At 46.8% G+C, this 14370-nt stretch overlaps 1 protein-coding gene across 3 annotated transcripts in view; it reads left to right on the plus strand.

Moving 5' to 3' along the window:
- The first annotated feature begins 2911 nt into the window (after positions 1-2911).
- Positions 2912-14370, plus strand: part of EHBP1L1 (EH domain binding protein 1 like 1) — a 745047-nt gene continuing 733588 nt past the window's right edge. For 2 of the 3 annotated variants that reach the window (XM_069644854.1, XM_069644853.1), the window contains exon 1: positions 2913-3673. In XM_069644854.1, the coding sequence (XP_069500955.1) occupies positions 3570-3673 (104 nt within the window). In that variant the 5' untranslated portion in view covers positions 2913-3569. Of the gene's footprint in view, positions 3674-14370 lie in introns of all 3 variants that reach the window. The other variant, XM_069644852.1, reaches the window with a different exon arrangement.

The following is a 14370-nucleotide window of genomic DNA, read 5'->3' on the forward strand; positions in this document are numbered from 1 at the left end:
CATTCCAATTATCTAATTCTCAGTATAGGATAAACGTGGGGTGGGAGGGCGCGTATTTAGGTGTTTGGTCCTGGGCGCAATAATATCTAGAAATTGTCCTGCATTAGGTACTAGACCACATCATCATCTTTAGTCAGCTGTGACACCTGTTCTGATGGTCAGAGGGCATCAAAGGTCTCCTCACCTCCCCTTATAACCGTCCCATTCCTCCAATGTGATTTTGAAAAATCCAACTAGAATTCAAGGATCTGTCCAATCAAAAAAGACAATTATAATTATGACTATTCTTTGGTTTACCTTATTCTGGTAAAAAAAAAAACATAGGGAACAGGCGCAGTGCTATACCTGTTTTTGGTACCAGTTACTCTTGCTCTGCTGTCGCACTGTTTTGAGACGCAAGGGCAGGTCTGTCGAATTACAATTCTGTGAAAAAGAAATTCATTTTGTTCAACATTACATGCATCGGGCCTGTTCCGGACCCTTGCCTGTGCAGGGAGGTGTCTGGTCAGATAGGGGGGCACATCCTCACGCAAGGGATCCTTTATAGTGCCTGTCATCGGTTGTTCTTCCGATGAGCTCCTCATGGTACCTGAACGAAAAAGCACACACACACTGATGAAAGCGTACATTAGTCACCCCTCCTTGGCTCTGTCGTCTTCTGCTCCACCGCTGGTCCCCTTGGGAGGCTGTGGAACCTCCGCTGTCAGGCTCTGGTCAGCTTTTTCCTCCTTTGCTGCCCCTTTGTGGTTTCTGGAAGAAAAAGTGCAAAGACAGGTAATGCAGGTGCACATTACTCACTCCTCGTCGTCGCTGTCATCGTCCGACCTGCCGATGATCTCGTAGTCCATTGCTGTACCTGCTGTGCATCTTCCACCTGAGCAATTTATTTCGCAGGTAGAGAGATTGCAACACTCCTACCGTGGTCACCACATTACACTCAGGGCTATCTCGCTGACACCATAGAACAAAGTAGTATCCTCTTCTTTATGTTACACTGTAATGTTATGATACAGTGCAACGCTTTATGCTGATTGCTTGGATAACACTTAATGTATCTCAAGGCCGTTGAAAGAGCTATTGTGGAAGAGGGAACAGGAAAGAGGGGTGATCATGTTGTGAAGGTTGCTGCTGCTGCGTGCATGCCTCCTCAAAGTGCTGGGGTGAGAGGAACAGGAGAGGGAAGGAGGGCATATTATCCTAAGTAAGTCGTTCTGTAGCAACGTCATGTGTGACTTGTGGCCCCATATCATCATGCAAGTTAATCCATTGCTATAGTCACAGTTGCGTATGTAAATATGTCCTGTGTAAAGTGATTTAAATTAGATTGCTATATAAAAAAACAAATGATTACTATTTTGTTATAATCAGAGGCACTATCTTTTTGCCTCACCCTGAATTGCATTCAGGTAGTCCTCCAATGCAAGATGAGAAAATAACGTTACAATCGTACTCTTTTTGCTTAATGTATTTCGATAAGGATTTGGTTTATTATTATTGTCTGTACTTTTCAAGTCATCTGTATAAAAACCTATAGTTGAAAGCCAAATGCATATTTATACCAATTACCGCAGGGAAGACATGTGGTGAAGTTCCCGAGTTGCAGAATACTTTCAAATCCAGGCTTCACCAATTAATAAAGCATGTGATCCTGAGGAAATAATTTTATTTCACAATACTTTATCTGCCAACATTTTAATTCCTAGAAGTGATTAAGCTCACAGCGTCAGATTTTTCAAAAAAAGCCACTCATTACATTGCTCCATAAATAATAATGGCCCATTTCTCCCTTGGCTTACTTCTTGGCAACTTCTTTTAATGTAACTTCTCATGATCCCCTCCAGTATCAAAGACCCACGTCAGACCCATGTCAGTCTCTGCAATGTCATTGTCTGTGATGTCACTGTGCAGTGAATACATATGCAAACTAGTTTCCCCCATCCCCTTGCAGCCCAGGGCTCGCAAATCTTAGAGCCGGCATATTCAAGTTGTTTCCTTCTTATCAATTGTTGGGTAATGGTGTACATTAAAGCAACATTTTCTTTACTGGTGGGCGGCCTCAAATAAGTCAACTTCATTGATGCCCTAAATGTTTGAAAATGTTTGATAAGATATGTGGGCCGAGGGTTAGGCACAAGGACTGTATAAGGATATGTATAAGGATCTGTGTTAGAACAAAAAGTTTATATTAAACTATGTTAATAAAAAAAATAAAACATAAAAAAAAAATAAGTCACACTTAATGGGCAGGTCTGAAAGGGGAGTTGTGTGTTGACACGTGTTCTCCGGTAAAACGAGCAAATGGTGCAGTGCGCTTTAAGAGTACATTATGTGATGTTATTTTGTCAGATCAAGATATCTTTCAATAACAATTCTAAAAGGGAGCTATGTTCTCCGAAAATCTATGTTTTAAAAAAGTGCCACATTGTGCATTCTCAGCCCCTTTAGTGATGCGACGACAAGGTGCCTACTGCCAGGTGGGACGGTTTGTGACAGTGTTGGTTTGTGGTAGTACCCCCACTCTGGACTCTTGTGTACAACCACAGTCTGAAAAAGAGATGTTTCCACAGCATTCCCTACAGAGGACTGCGATAAGAGCCGAAGACTATGAGGAGCTCAGCTGCACACTGTACCATGTTGGGAAGGAAAAGCAGACCACTTTCTGAACTTTGTTTGGAGGACCCAGTTCTAGGTGTCAACAAAAAATGAAAAACTACATTTACCAGAATGCATAATGAAAACCAGGACTGTGCGAGCCACTCCCACCTGACAGAAGGCAACTTGAGATCGCGTGTTCCTTCTTGCAGGGAGGCGCAGCATGTCGCTCGGTGTGCACAGTAAAAACGCCCTGCACAGGCAGGGGAGCCAGTGAGTCGTCCCAGCCCAGCCTCCCTCCCTCCACAGAAAGAGCAGAGGACAGCCCACTTCGCTTTCCCTTTAACCCCTTCGAAACCCAGAAGTGACAGGAAACTGGTCGCCAGAGCGCAAGATAAGAAGAAGCTCCCAAGAGCTCAATACACCCCCTGGGTGAGGGTGCAAGGCGAGCACACATTTTATCGGGGCGTTTGCTTAAAGTACGAGCAAACTCTTGGCAAAGTAAGGCGAGAACGACTTTAGCCGCCCCTCCCCGAACCCAGGGCGGTTATACTTCCCTTTTTAAGAAGCGACTTGGCATAAACACAGGGGAGTATGTTCTAGGGGAAAGAGTTATTGCTAAGGGCTCCGAAGAAGGCTGCAGGCTTCAGTTGGATATATTGTGGCGTGCATCGACGCTGGAGAAGGGTTGTAACATCGTGTTCGCCTTTCTTCCCTTCTTGGCAGAGTGTATCGGAGACAGCCAAAGGCCACGGCGCAGGGGGCTCTGGAGGTGCCCTTGGGGTCCGCGTCCAGAGCGACCTTCGTAGGGAGCACCCCCACGTAGTCTGTGATTGGCCATTCCCAACCAAGAAGAACAGGGCGCAGGCACTGGCGCTGAATGGATAATTCGGCGACGAGGGACGCATAGCCACTGAGAAGGATTAACGTTTTAGGGGGTTATCGTGGAGAAGAACCCCTGAGGGAGACCCTGGAAGATGACTTCGGTATGGAAGAGGCTTCAGCGGGTTGGCAAGCGAGCGTCCAAGTTCCAGTTCGTGGCCTCCTACCAGGAGCTCATGCTGGAGTGCAACAAGAAATGGTAGGTCAGTGGGCCAGGTATGGGCTGGATGTTCGTATTTGCTTCTCTCTGAGTGGGTGGCGGGCAGGGGCAAATGGAACTGTGCATGTGATTGTTTTATAGTACCACAGGCAACGACTCGATTACTATATTTTGACGTTTTATTCATGCTTAACAATGCATATTGAATAGCCTTTTAACAACATACCACAACCTAAAATAGGATGACTTTTCATAGTCAAAGCATAACCTAATAAAGAAACACTACGTAGCATAACAATCTAGTGCAGCACAACATAACACAGTATTGCACCATATAGAACAACACAAGACACCATAAGAAAACAATAATAGCATAGCTTAACATATGCACAATAATAGCATTGCATTGCCCAGTGTAACGTAGCCCATAATAGCATTACCTAGAAAAGTATAGCATATACTGCACAGCATGGCACCGTTAATCACCATAATACATCACAAACGGAGTATGGCATGCTACACAGCCTACTCAAGTACAGCATTGGCCAGCATAACATAGAAACAAATAACAAAGCATTATCATATTTGAATATTGGAAGCCCCTTGTTAACAGTGGGTCTGCAAAGGGTCTTAAACACTGTTACAAAGCTTCGCGTTTCTCTCCAAACATTCCGCCTCTTTGCTGGTTACCTGAAGGCATAGAAGGCCTGATGAGATGTGCTGGCACTAACCCGGTAAAGTATAAAAACCCTTTTGTCGAAGGACAGTGCTGTCTCGTTTCAAAGCAAAGCAGCTCTAAAAGGAGTGCTGAAATGGTCTCATTAAAATAACAGAACCCTGGCGAAAAGGATCTGTACTGTCACATTAAAAGTACAATTGTCATGGACAGTGCCTGTTCAGTCCCATTAAAAGCATAGCAACCGTGCTAAGTAGGGCCAGCTCTGGCAGATTAGAAGTAGATCAGCGCTCATGAGAAATTATGGTACTGCCCCATTAAAAGTATGGCAATACTGTTCAAGAGTTGTGTGCCATTAAAAGTGTAGCCACCCTTATTACGAAGTACCAGTACTGTCCACTAAAAAAACTATCTGCCAAGAAGGACTGGTAGCCTTCTATTAAACGCATTGCATTCCCCCTGTTGAGTGGTGTCAGAACTACTCCCTGCAAGGTATAAGTTCTGATGAGAGGTGTTTGTACTGTTAGTCTAAAATTATAGTAATCAACCAGGAAAAAGCGACCACTGTTCTATTTAAAGTATAGCAACCTTGGTGAGAGGTAATGGTAGATATCCATGGCAAGTATTACCCCCGTGTTGAGAATTGCAGGCCTGTTGCATCAAATGCATAGCAGCCAAGCTGATGAGTTGTTCGGTTTCAGCCCAGGGAAATGTCTAACAGCCCACAGAGCAGCCCTTTGGGAAAGTGTTGGTTTTGTGCCAGGAAAAGTATTGCAGCAAGGTGAAGGTCTAAAAAGATAGTAATCACGCTGATAATGCCCTGTGCCACTTGGGGTTTAGCAGCCCCGTTGAGATGTTTTGTGCCATTCGAGGTACAATTTCCCGACTGAGAAATGCCAGTATTGTTCCATTACAAGTGCACATATCTAGGAGCTAACTAGTCTCTTGGTAAAATATTCACCTATTTCAGGAGATGAGTCGTCTTTCCGGGGACAGTCCACACACTGTAGAGCCTTGAAGTTGTAATTTGGGGAAACGTGTTAACTGTTCTAGGAAACTGGCGTGTCTATAGGGAAAATAAGCATCTTTCCCGGAATGTTCGGGGGTAGAAGGGAGGGTGGTGCATATTGAAATAGTAACGTCACACCACATTACTTGCTCCCTTAGATTCTTGGAGCAGCCTTATCTACACGCAGGGTTTCCCCAGCACCCACCTCAACCCTGACCAATGGAAGGGTGGGTGCCCTGCAAGTTTGTTATCTGTTATTTAGCATTCAGGACAGCTAATGGGTAGGGCAGTCAACCCACTGCTTAATTTTTTAACATTTTATGGAGGGTAAAAGTAATTAGAAAACCGCTCTACTGTAAAACGTTGAAAGAAACATTTGCTGTGACCAAACGTTTTTTACTCCAGGATCAAGACACCGCCAAGCAACGAGCATGGGTTTGCGAAAAGGGCACCTTTCCTGTGAAAATGTGCATTTCCGCATCACGGGTTGATCAGGGGACTGTTTCTGTTCTATTTTGTGAAACGGAATGGGTGGGGTCGCGGTAGGGAGCCTTTCTATTTCTGGTGGCCTTTCTCGGCAGTCCTCTCTAATGTCATCTGGACTGCCCCCACCCGCCATCGAGCTGGCACGCGTCCGCCTTCTCTTCCGCTTAGTCAGTCAAGTGTTGCGCCCAGCCCCTTCACGCAGAAATCCCGAGACACATGGAGCGACAAGCGAATTCGGGTTGCTGGCATAGTCGCAGTGTATAGAGGCAAAAAGCCAATGGACCCCCGCCACAAAAATAACACTATCACCAGCTGGCCCACTCCTTGGTCTGCTTTTCTATATAACTGACAAAAGAAACACAGTGAGAAAAAACACGCTTCTTGGGGTGCTACCAGGCCGTGACGTGACCCCTCTTCATGCTCTGGACGGCCCATTCTCTTTTTTCATTAACGAGAACAATGTATTAGTACTCGTGAGAGAGTCGTGGGCCAATCAGGATTTGGGAAATGCAAGCATGCTCTGCCGCCAGTGACAGCCAATGTGCTGGTCATCCTAGGCCTCTCCCGTGGCTCTGTAATATTTCCCCCCAGCGCTCTGGGCCCCCTGTTTCTCCATCACCCCATGTCCTCATCTCCTCCCTCACTGCACCTCTCTTTATTACCCGCCCATCCGTTCATATACTGCCTCACTTTACTGCTGCCCCCACCAGGGGCGCAACAAAACCCACATTTCGGGCGGTGGAGGTTGGGGGGGGGGACTAACTGGTGATGGGAGGTGCCACTTTAGAAAATGGGTTCGGCAAACCTGGAGGCTCCGCCCCCTCTGTTCTACCCCAAGGGTTTTCTGGCATGGGGCCCACGTATCAAATGTTAGCAGCCCAGCATTACACATAGGCACACACAATACACATTCACTCACTCATTTAAACATCCCATTTACAATGCACTCGCTCATTTACATGCACACCCAGCCCCCATAGATCATACACTATAATTCACACACACTCACTCATTCACACATACATTACATGCACACTCCTTACACACATACATATACAATGAGCTAATATGCACTGCTAGTTTCAGAAAAGGCTTTCCTCATGTCTCTGCCTAACAAAACGCAAGGGTGCACATCAGCCCCTTCCCCTCAGATGTGAAAGAACATATCATGTTCACATTTATGGGGAGGGGGCTGATGTGTCCATTTGATTTTTGTTAGTCAGAGAGGTGAGGGAAGCCTTTCTCGGAACTAGCAGCTTTAAAGTTTTGCTGCATTTGTGCAAATACATTTTTCTGCACAAACACAGTTACACTTTAAAGTCGCCTGTTTCAGGAAAAGCGTATTTCCCATCTCTGACTAACGCCATTGAGCTCATCAGGCTTCAGCCCGCCCCTCAGCTCACATTTTGGGCGGGGGGGACTGAAGCCCGATTAGCTCAATGGCGTTGCGCACCTGGCCTCCACCCCGCCGGACAACTAGCGCTAAACACAGTAAACGGGCAATGTCGCTATTAAACATTGCGGCGTCCATCTTCACTTGTTAGCTGTGATGCAATGACTACTGCTCTGCAGGACTACAGGCATTACTAGTGGATAAACCGCCTACTTAGCCCCACACTACTACTAAACCAGCAGTGGTCCCAGTCATAAAGGTGAAACTGCCAGGTACACCTGCTTCGCCTCTTTGGGTAACAAGGGCAGAGGGCAGGCCATACATTCCAGCAGGAGTTTTGAGGTAGCACAGAACCAGTTCAAACAATAGTACTGTGGTACCAAAATAAAAGAATGTCCAACCAAGTTCTATAAACATGGGATAATTTAATTAAACTAGAAATATAAATAAATACTCCAAAACTATATAAAACACTCCTTTAAGGAAAGCACAGAGAATGCAGACTTTGGAACAAAAGGGGCACTCTAGGTTTGAAGAGGGGGTGCACGGTCAATATCTTCACCAACAATGTCAAGTACACTGAAGTCTTTGAAAAAGGTAAGGGCATGTGGTCTTACAAGTAACTAGGGCCCATTAAAGCAAGCCATAAGGACAGAACTGCTGTCCCCTCCTTTATTCTACAAACTGTGTGTCTGGGTGCTCAGTTGGGGTTGAGTTGGGTAGTGGCAGCGACTGGATTCAACACATAGGGTTCGGCAGCAGCAACGTTTTGCAGGCCGAAGATGTTGGAAAATGCTAGGTGTGCCGAGTCTGCGGTGCTGGATAACTCAGCAGCTTCATTTACAGTGAAGCGAGTATTTGCCTTTGGCAGTGATCAGGCGCAATTAGTTCAACACAGCTTAGTTCTACTGTTCTACTGCTGTGGAGACGGCTTGGGGCTCGAAGACGATGGCAACTACATATGGTGTCGTGTTGTAACCTCTAAAAGACTTGTGGGTCTTGGATGTGGAGACGACAGAGCTTCGGCATCGAGCAGGACATGGAAGGTGAGTGAGGCGGACGTGAATCAAATTTGAAGATGACTTCGATGGTTCCCTTGCAGCATCTTGAACAATGTCAAAGGTTACCAAAAAGGCCTTGCGAGTAGGTAGTTAACACTACATAGAACGGCCTTTGTGACATGCCAGATAATGCAAATCCTCAACTATTCATAGATAAAGGGATAGCAACCAAAAACAATTAGTTTAAACTTCTGTCAAGAAAACTCTCTTTGAAGAAACCCTGTCGTGAGATAAATTAAGCACGTATGCAGTTACTCGTTCATAAGGTGTTAGTCCAAACTTTCAGGAAAGCCATACCCGAATTCAGGAAAGGATGTGATGTATTTTCGGAGACAGACTTTGAATACACACACCTTGGAAAAGAGTATATAAATACACAAATCAGTCCTATTTTTTCAACCCTATATTGGGAGCCGTATTCCATTTAAATAATTTCAGCTACTTAGGCAGCAAAGGTCTTTCTGTGACTCAATTGAATTTGGAAAGACCAGTTGTTTCTGCCTTAGCACCAATAATTTGCATATTGAAATGTTGTTCACACTTTAGTCTCAAAGTGATATTAGATATTGATGTCGATGTGGATACAAGAGATAACCAACAACCGCTAGATCGTGTTTCTTTATATTTGCAATTTTTTTATTTCCAAATTGTGAATGCAATCTGTCTCAAAAGGTAAAAGACATAGATGCTGCCTTTGGGCAAAGTAAACGCTTCACCATTTACTTTCACTATGCAAGAAAACCTATTGCCTAACCCCAATGCCAGGATAGAAGGGCTAGCAGCCACTTCGTCACACCACAGCTCAACGCAGTAACTAAAAATGCATTTCTCCCGATTTCACAGTCAGAGTTCTACAACCAGGGGAGGAATTGGGCTGGAACAAGACTGCGCTCTGGCAAAAACTGTCTTGTCGGAGGGCCGTTCTGTGGAGGCTGAAGTCGAAACCTCGCAAGTTGATGAAGTTCTCTGGCTGTAAATGCAATTCGTCCTTTTATCCTGTCCACTGCTCAAACACGTGGTCCAGGAGACTCGGTGATAGGCGCGCTATACAGTTGAGTTACAAACTGCATTGAAAAGTCGTCCTGGATTTAGCAGGACAGCCCAAATGAAATGGTCTATAGGAATGCATATGCTTGTACTTTGCCGGCATTTTAATGTTAGAGTTAGCATTATGAAAAATGAAATGAGCATCACACCCAGTGTACATTACATGTTCAGACAGATTGCATGCTATTATTACTATCTAAGACATATTTTCCAAATCATTGGTCATTCGTACATTCCCAAAATTCACTTGGACTATATGCAAAGCAGCCAGCAACTGGCATTCAAGGCATCCTACATTATCCTTCACCTAGCCCCACTGGAAGTGGCCTCACCCACATCACTCTGACAATCCCCCACTCACAAAAGTGCGTGGGGGGGGGAGTTCCCACACTCCATTTTCTCAATTGCCAGCATGGCTTACAACTGCTTGATCTCTCCCACACAGGTGCATGGGTCGTATCTATCGTCATGCCCCACATGGGATGCTGTAGTGCTAGCTATAGAGGCGCCCAAAGAAGTTAATCGCCTAACTGCAGACTCCAGAGTCTTGCTGCTCGACCAATCTTTGATCTCAGACAACTATCTGCCAATAAGAGTCCTAGCACCCTCTTGGCACACGTGCTAATTTCACAAAGTGGCGTCTTTTATTACAATGGCGATCCAATGTTCCGATTACGTTGAGACTACTTGAGGATCCAGATCGATCTTTAAAACTTTATTTCACTGGATGCCCACGAATATTCTAACAGGCATCAGAATAACAAGCAGCTTTCATAGCTTCATACAAGCGCTGCACAAAAACCTGTATTAAAATATATCAAGTAGTATTGTTACCAATAAGACTTGTTTTGGTCTTGTTGCAATTTACTTTGAGACCCTCATCATTGCGCATCCAGTGTCCTTTGGGATTTGGCTCAAAATGATAATGTAATTTACAAAGTACAGCACTTCTATGGCTAACCCCACTAATCATAGGGGTGAGGTGGTGCATGAGGGTTCTCAAAAACAGATAGCAGTACTGCTATGAATAACATAAAGAGGGATAAAATGCATCTTTGCCACAAATAAATACAAAATACAAGCCATTGTTTATATTTTAGCAGTAAGTTATCCTATGTTATGTTAGTATACCTGTGTAGTGCTCTGAATCACCCCTCCAGTAGTTTCAAAGTGCCAACTCTTTGTCTGAGGCATATTGTGCCCTGGCCAGGGGAAACACGACCTTAATCTGCTGGGAAGATTACCTTAGTATTAGATTTCTACTGTTCTTAAACCAAGTCCACATTCCTGAGTGTATATCCTCCAGTAACGGCACTACCCCTTGATCTAATTCCCAAAACCTAAGCTTCAACAATAATAAAGCTTTGCCTACTGTATGAAAAGCAGCCTCGAAGTCCACAAAGCAGCCAAATATTCTGTTGACTGGGGAGAAGGAACACATTATGAGGAGAGTACTGCTATTTTTAGGGAATCTAATCAAGTAAAGCCACTTTTATGTGTATTTATTTCATTTTGGAGTTATGTACAATGCTGCATGCAGTGAAAACTGCGTCAGGGCGTTGGGGGCCAAGGCTGTGGAGGGATTAGCAAGCTATCGAAGCAATGGGAGTTATAGTGGGCGCCGAAAGAGGGAAAGGAATAGAGAGTTTGAGGAGATCTGTACATCTTTGAAAGCGTAGCCAAGTAGCCACATTCCTAAAGACGCAGTGTCCAACTGTTAAATGTTAGTCCTCAGTGGGGTGTTAGGCACGGTTCTGAGGTACATGACCAATGAGTTTAAAGGGTCATCCCATCTAGGAACCTCAGATAGGTGACCTTGTGATTCTTTTGTCCTCCGATTCCTAAATAGCACATTCAGCTGGCAGAATGCCACTAACTATGATAACGTCTTCATGAAGACCTGTCTCCTGAACTAGCTGTGTTTTTCCAAATGTCTGAGGTCTTCATGAAGTCTTTGTCATAGTTATTAGCCTTCTGCCAGCTCAGAGTGCAATTTAGGAATTGGAGAACAAAAGATTCATAAGGTCACCTATGTGAGGTACCTAGATGGTTTGACCCTTTAAAGTCATTCGTCATGTATCAATGATATGATATGATATGATATGATATGATATGGTATTTGTAACGCGCCTATACACAGGTGTTTCAAGGCGCGACGAGGCAGGGAGGGGAGGAACAAGGGGAGACAGACAACGATCCTACTAGGCCAGGTGTCATTCAGATTGCGCAAGTGCAGGGGTGTGGGAGGGGGAAAAGTGCAAGGGGAGGGGGGAAGTGCAGTACAAGGTAAGTGGCGTAAAGTAATAAATAAATAGGGCAAGCTGGTGGCAAGTGCAAGATAAGTGCAGAACAAGTGCTGGGGAAGGGGGGGGGGGCTGTAGGGATACAGAGACAGTCCCGCAGTGCAGAGGGGTTCCAGGGCATCAGTGCACGTGGAGAGTGGCTGGGCCCAGGACCGAGGCCGTTTAGAGTGGTCCAGTTGCAGGATCAGTGCAGTTTCAGTGAAGAATTAATTAGCTGTTCAGCAGGGGAGAGGGAGAGAGAAAGCAGAAGCAAAGAGGAAGGTTTTGAGGTGCTTCCGGAACCAGAGATGGTTCTCCTCAAGTTTCAGAGAGGCAGGAAGGCTGTTCCAGAGGGAGGCCCCTGCCGCGGAGAGAGATCTACCTCCAGCTCGTTGCTTCGAGAAGCGGCTGACCCTGAGGGAGTTGGAGGCGGATGAGCGAAGGGCTCGGGAAGGAAGATATTTGGGAAGAGAGAGTTGAAGGTATTTAGGACCCAGGCCCCAGAAGGCCTTGTGGACAATGCAGAGGGTTTTGAACTTTATCCTCGCAGCCACTGGGAGCCAGTGTAGAGATTTCAGTCCTGGAGAGATACGGTCCCTGGGCTTGAGGCCAAGGACAAGTCTCGCAGTTCTGTTCTGGATGAGTTGCAGAGGGCGGAGAGTGGAGGCAGGCAGATTAAGATGTAGGCTGTTACAGTAATCCAGCTTCGAGAGAACCAGGGCTCGGGAGACAGTGAGCTTCTGGGGGAAGGAGAGGAAGGGAAGAATACCTCTGAGGAGGTGCAGCTGGTAGTGTGACCTCTTGGCGACGTCAGAAATATGAGGAGAGAAGGAGACTGTGGAGTCGAAGATGACCCCAAGGTTTTTTGCCTTGCAGGTAGGAGCAGGGAGGGGGCCAAGGGATGCAGGCCAGAGAGCTGCAGGGAAGGAGGGAGTGGGAGTACCGATGAGTAGAATCTCAGTCTTACTGGCATTAAGGCAGAGGTCATTGGCGGCACACCATTCTTGGATAGCAGACAGACAGAGAGAGATGAGGGAAGGAGAGGGGGAGTCTGAGGGTAGCCTGAAAATGAGCTGGGTATCGTCCGCATAGCACTGGAAATTAGGGCAGAGAGCGGCGATGCGGTGGGCAAGGAGTGCCAGATACTGGTTGAACAGCCAGGGAGAGAGATTAGATCCCTGGGGGACACCACAGGTGGAGAAAAAGATGTCGGAGAGGAAGGACCCCAGTTGGACCTGGGAGGGTCGATTTGAAAGGAAAGAGGTCAGCCACGCCAGAGCCTGACCAGTGATACCCAGGTTTTCCTGGAGATGGTTGAGCAGGATGGCATGGTTGACAGTGTCAAAGGCAGAGGAGAGATCGAGCAGAATGAGAACACACGGAGTGTTGGAATCAAGGTTCAAGAGCAGGTCTTCACGGATGTTCAGGAGAGCAGTTTCCGTGCTTCTGGCAGCTCTGAAGCCAGATTGATGGTCATGAAGACTACCAACAGATTCAGCATGGAGGTTAAGCTGGGAGATGGCCAGTTTCTCCAGGAGCTTGCCCAGGAAGGGAGTGATGGAGATAGGGCGATAGTTAGCCGGGCAGGAGGGGTCGAAAGAGGGTTTCTTGAGAAGAGGGTGCACAAGGGAGTGCTTGAGGGGGGAAGGGAAGACTCCAGAGGCGAAGGAGTGGTTGCAAAAGTCAGCCAGGGCAGGAACCAGGGAGTCGATGTGGTCCTTGATAGTTTTGGAGGAACAGGGGTGAACCTGTTTAGACGAGACTTTCATTGATCGGACTTGTCTGGAAACCTCGTCAGCAGAGAAAGGTGGAAAGGCAGAGAAAGAGGGAGGAGGGGTGACCGCAGAAGGGCCAGAGGAAGAGCCGGGTAGGGAGGGAGGGAGGTGAAAGGAGGAGAGCGAGGACATGATGTCCTGAGTTTTAGAGATTAAGTGAGAGGCCAGTGCAGTGCAGAGGGCCTGAGAGGGGACAGGAGAGGTAGAGACTGCAACAGGGTTGGCCAGCTCCTTGCAGATTTTAAAGAGTTTGGCGGAGTTGTTTGATGCCGCAGAGATGCGGGTTTGGATAAGGGCTCTCTACTTCGTGAGAACGGAGAGCCGGTACTGCCTTTGGAGCAGGCGGCAGGCCAGTTTGTCAGAGGATGAACATGAAGCACGCCATTTCCTCTCTGCAACCCTGCACTTGCGTTTTAGGGTGACGAGATCCGAGTCATACCAGGAGTTACATTTGGCTTTGGGCTTCAGGCGGATTCTCATGACGGGGGCAAGGATATCAAGAGTAACAGATATAGCAGAGTGGAGCATGGAGAGGGCTGTGTCAGGGTGGGAGTCAGCCGAAGGGGCGGGGGGGGCGAGAAGGTAGCAGCGAAAGCCTCAACTGACACACGCTTCATGGGTTGGATGACCGAGAAGGTGGGTGGCAGTGAAGAGGGTGGCTTTGCCTGTGGGGTAGGGAGGGTGAGGTGGGAGGATAGGAGAAAGTGATCACTCCAGGAGAGAGGAGTGGAGAGAGGGACGGAGAGGGGAAGGTCAGAAGAGATCAGAGCATCAAGAGTGTGCCCAGCAGAGTGAGTAGGCCCAGACGGGAGAATAGAGAGTGAGAGAGAGTCGCAGAGGTCACGAAAGAGACCAGTGGGGGGACTGGAGGCATCAAGGTGGATGTTGAAGTCGCCAAGAAAGAGGCGTTGAGTGGTTGAGGACAGGAGTGAGGAGGAGAGGTCAGCCCACTCAGAGAGGAAGGAGGAAATTTGACCAGGTGGCCGATAGATAGTAGCCACGGTAAG

The sequence above is a fragment of the Ambystoma mexicanum genome, chromosome 2p, assembly GCF_040938575.1.
Source record: "Ambystoma mexicanum isolate Mex_15411 chromosome 2p, UKY_AmexF1_1, whole genome shotgun sequence".
Taxonomy (NCBI): domain Eukaryota; kingdom Metazoa; phylum Chordata; class Amphibia; order Caudata; family Ambystomatidae; genus Ambystoma; species Ambystoma mexicanum.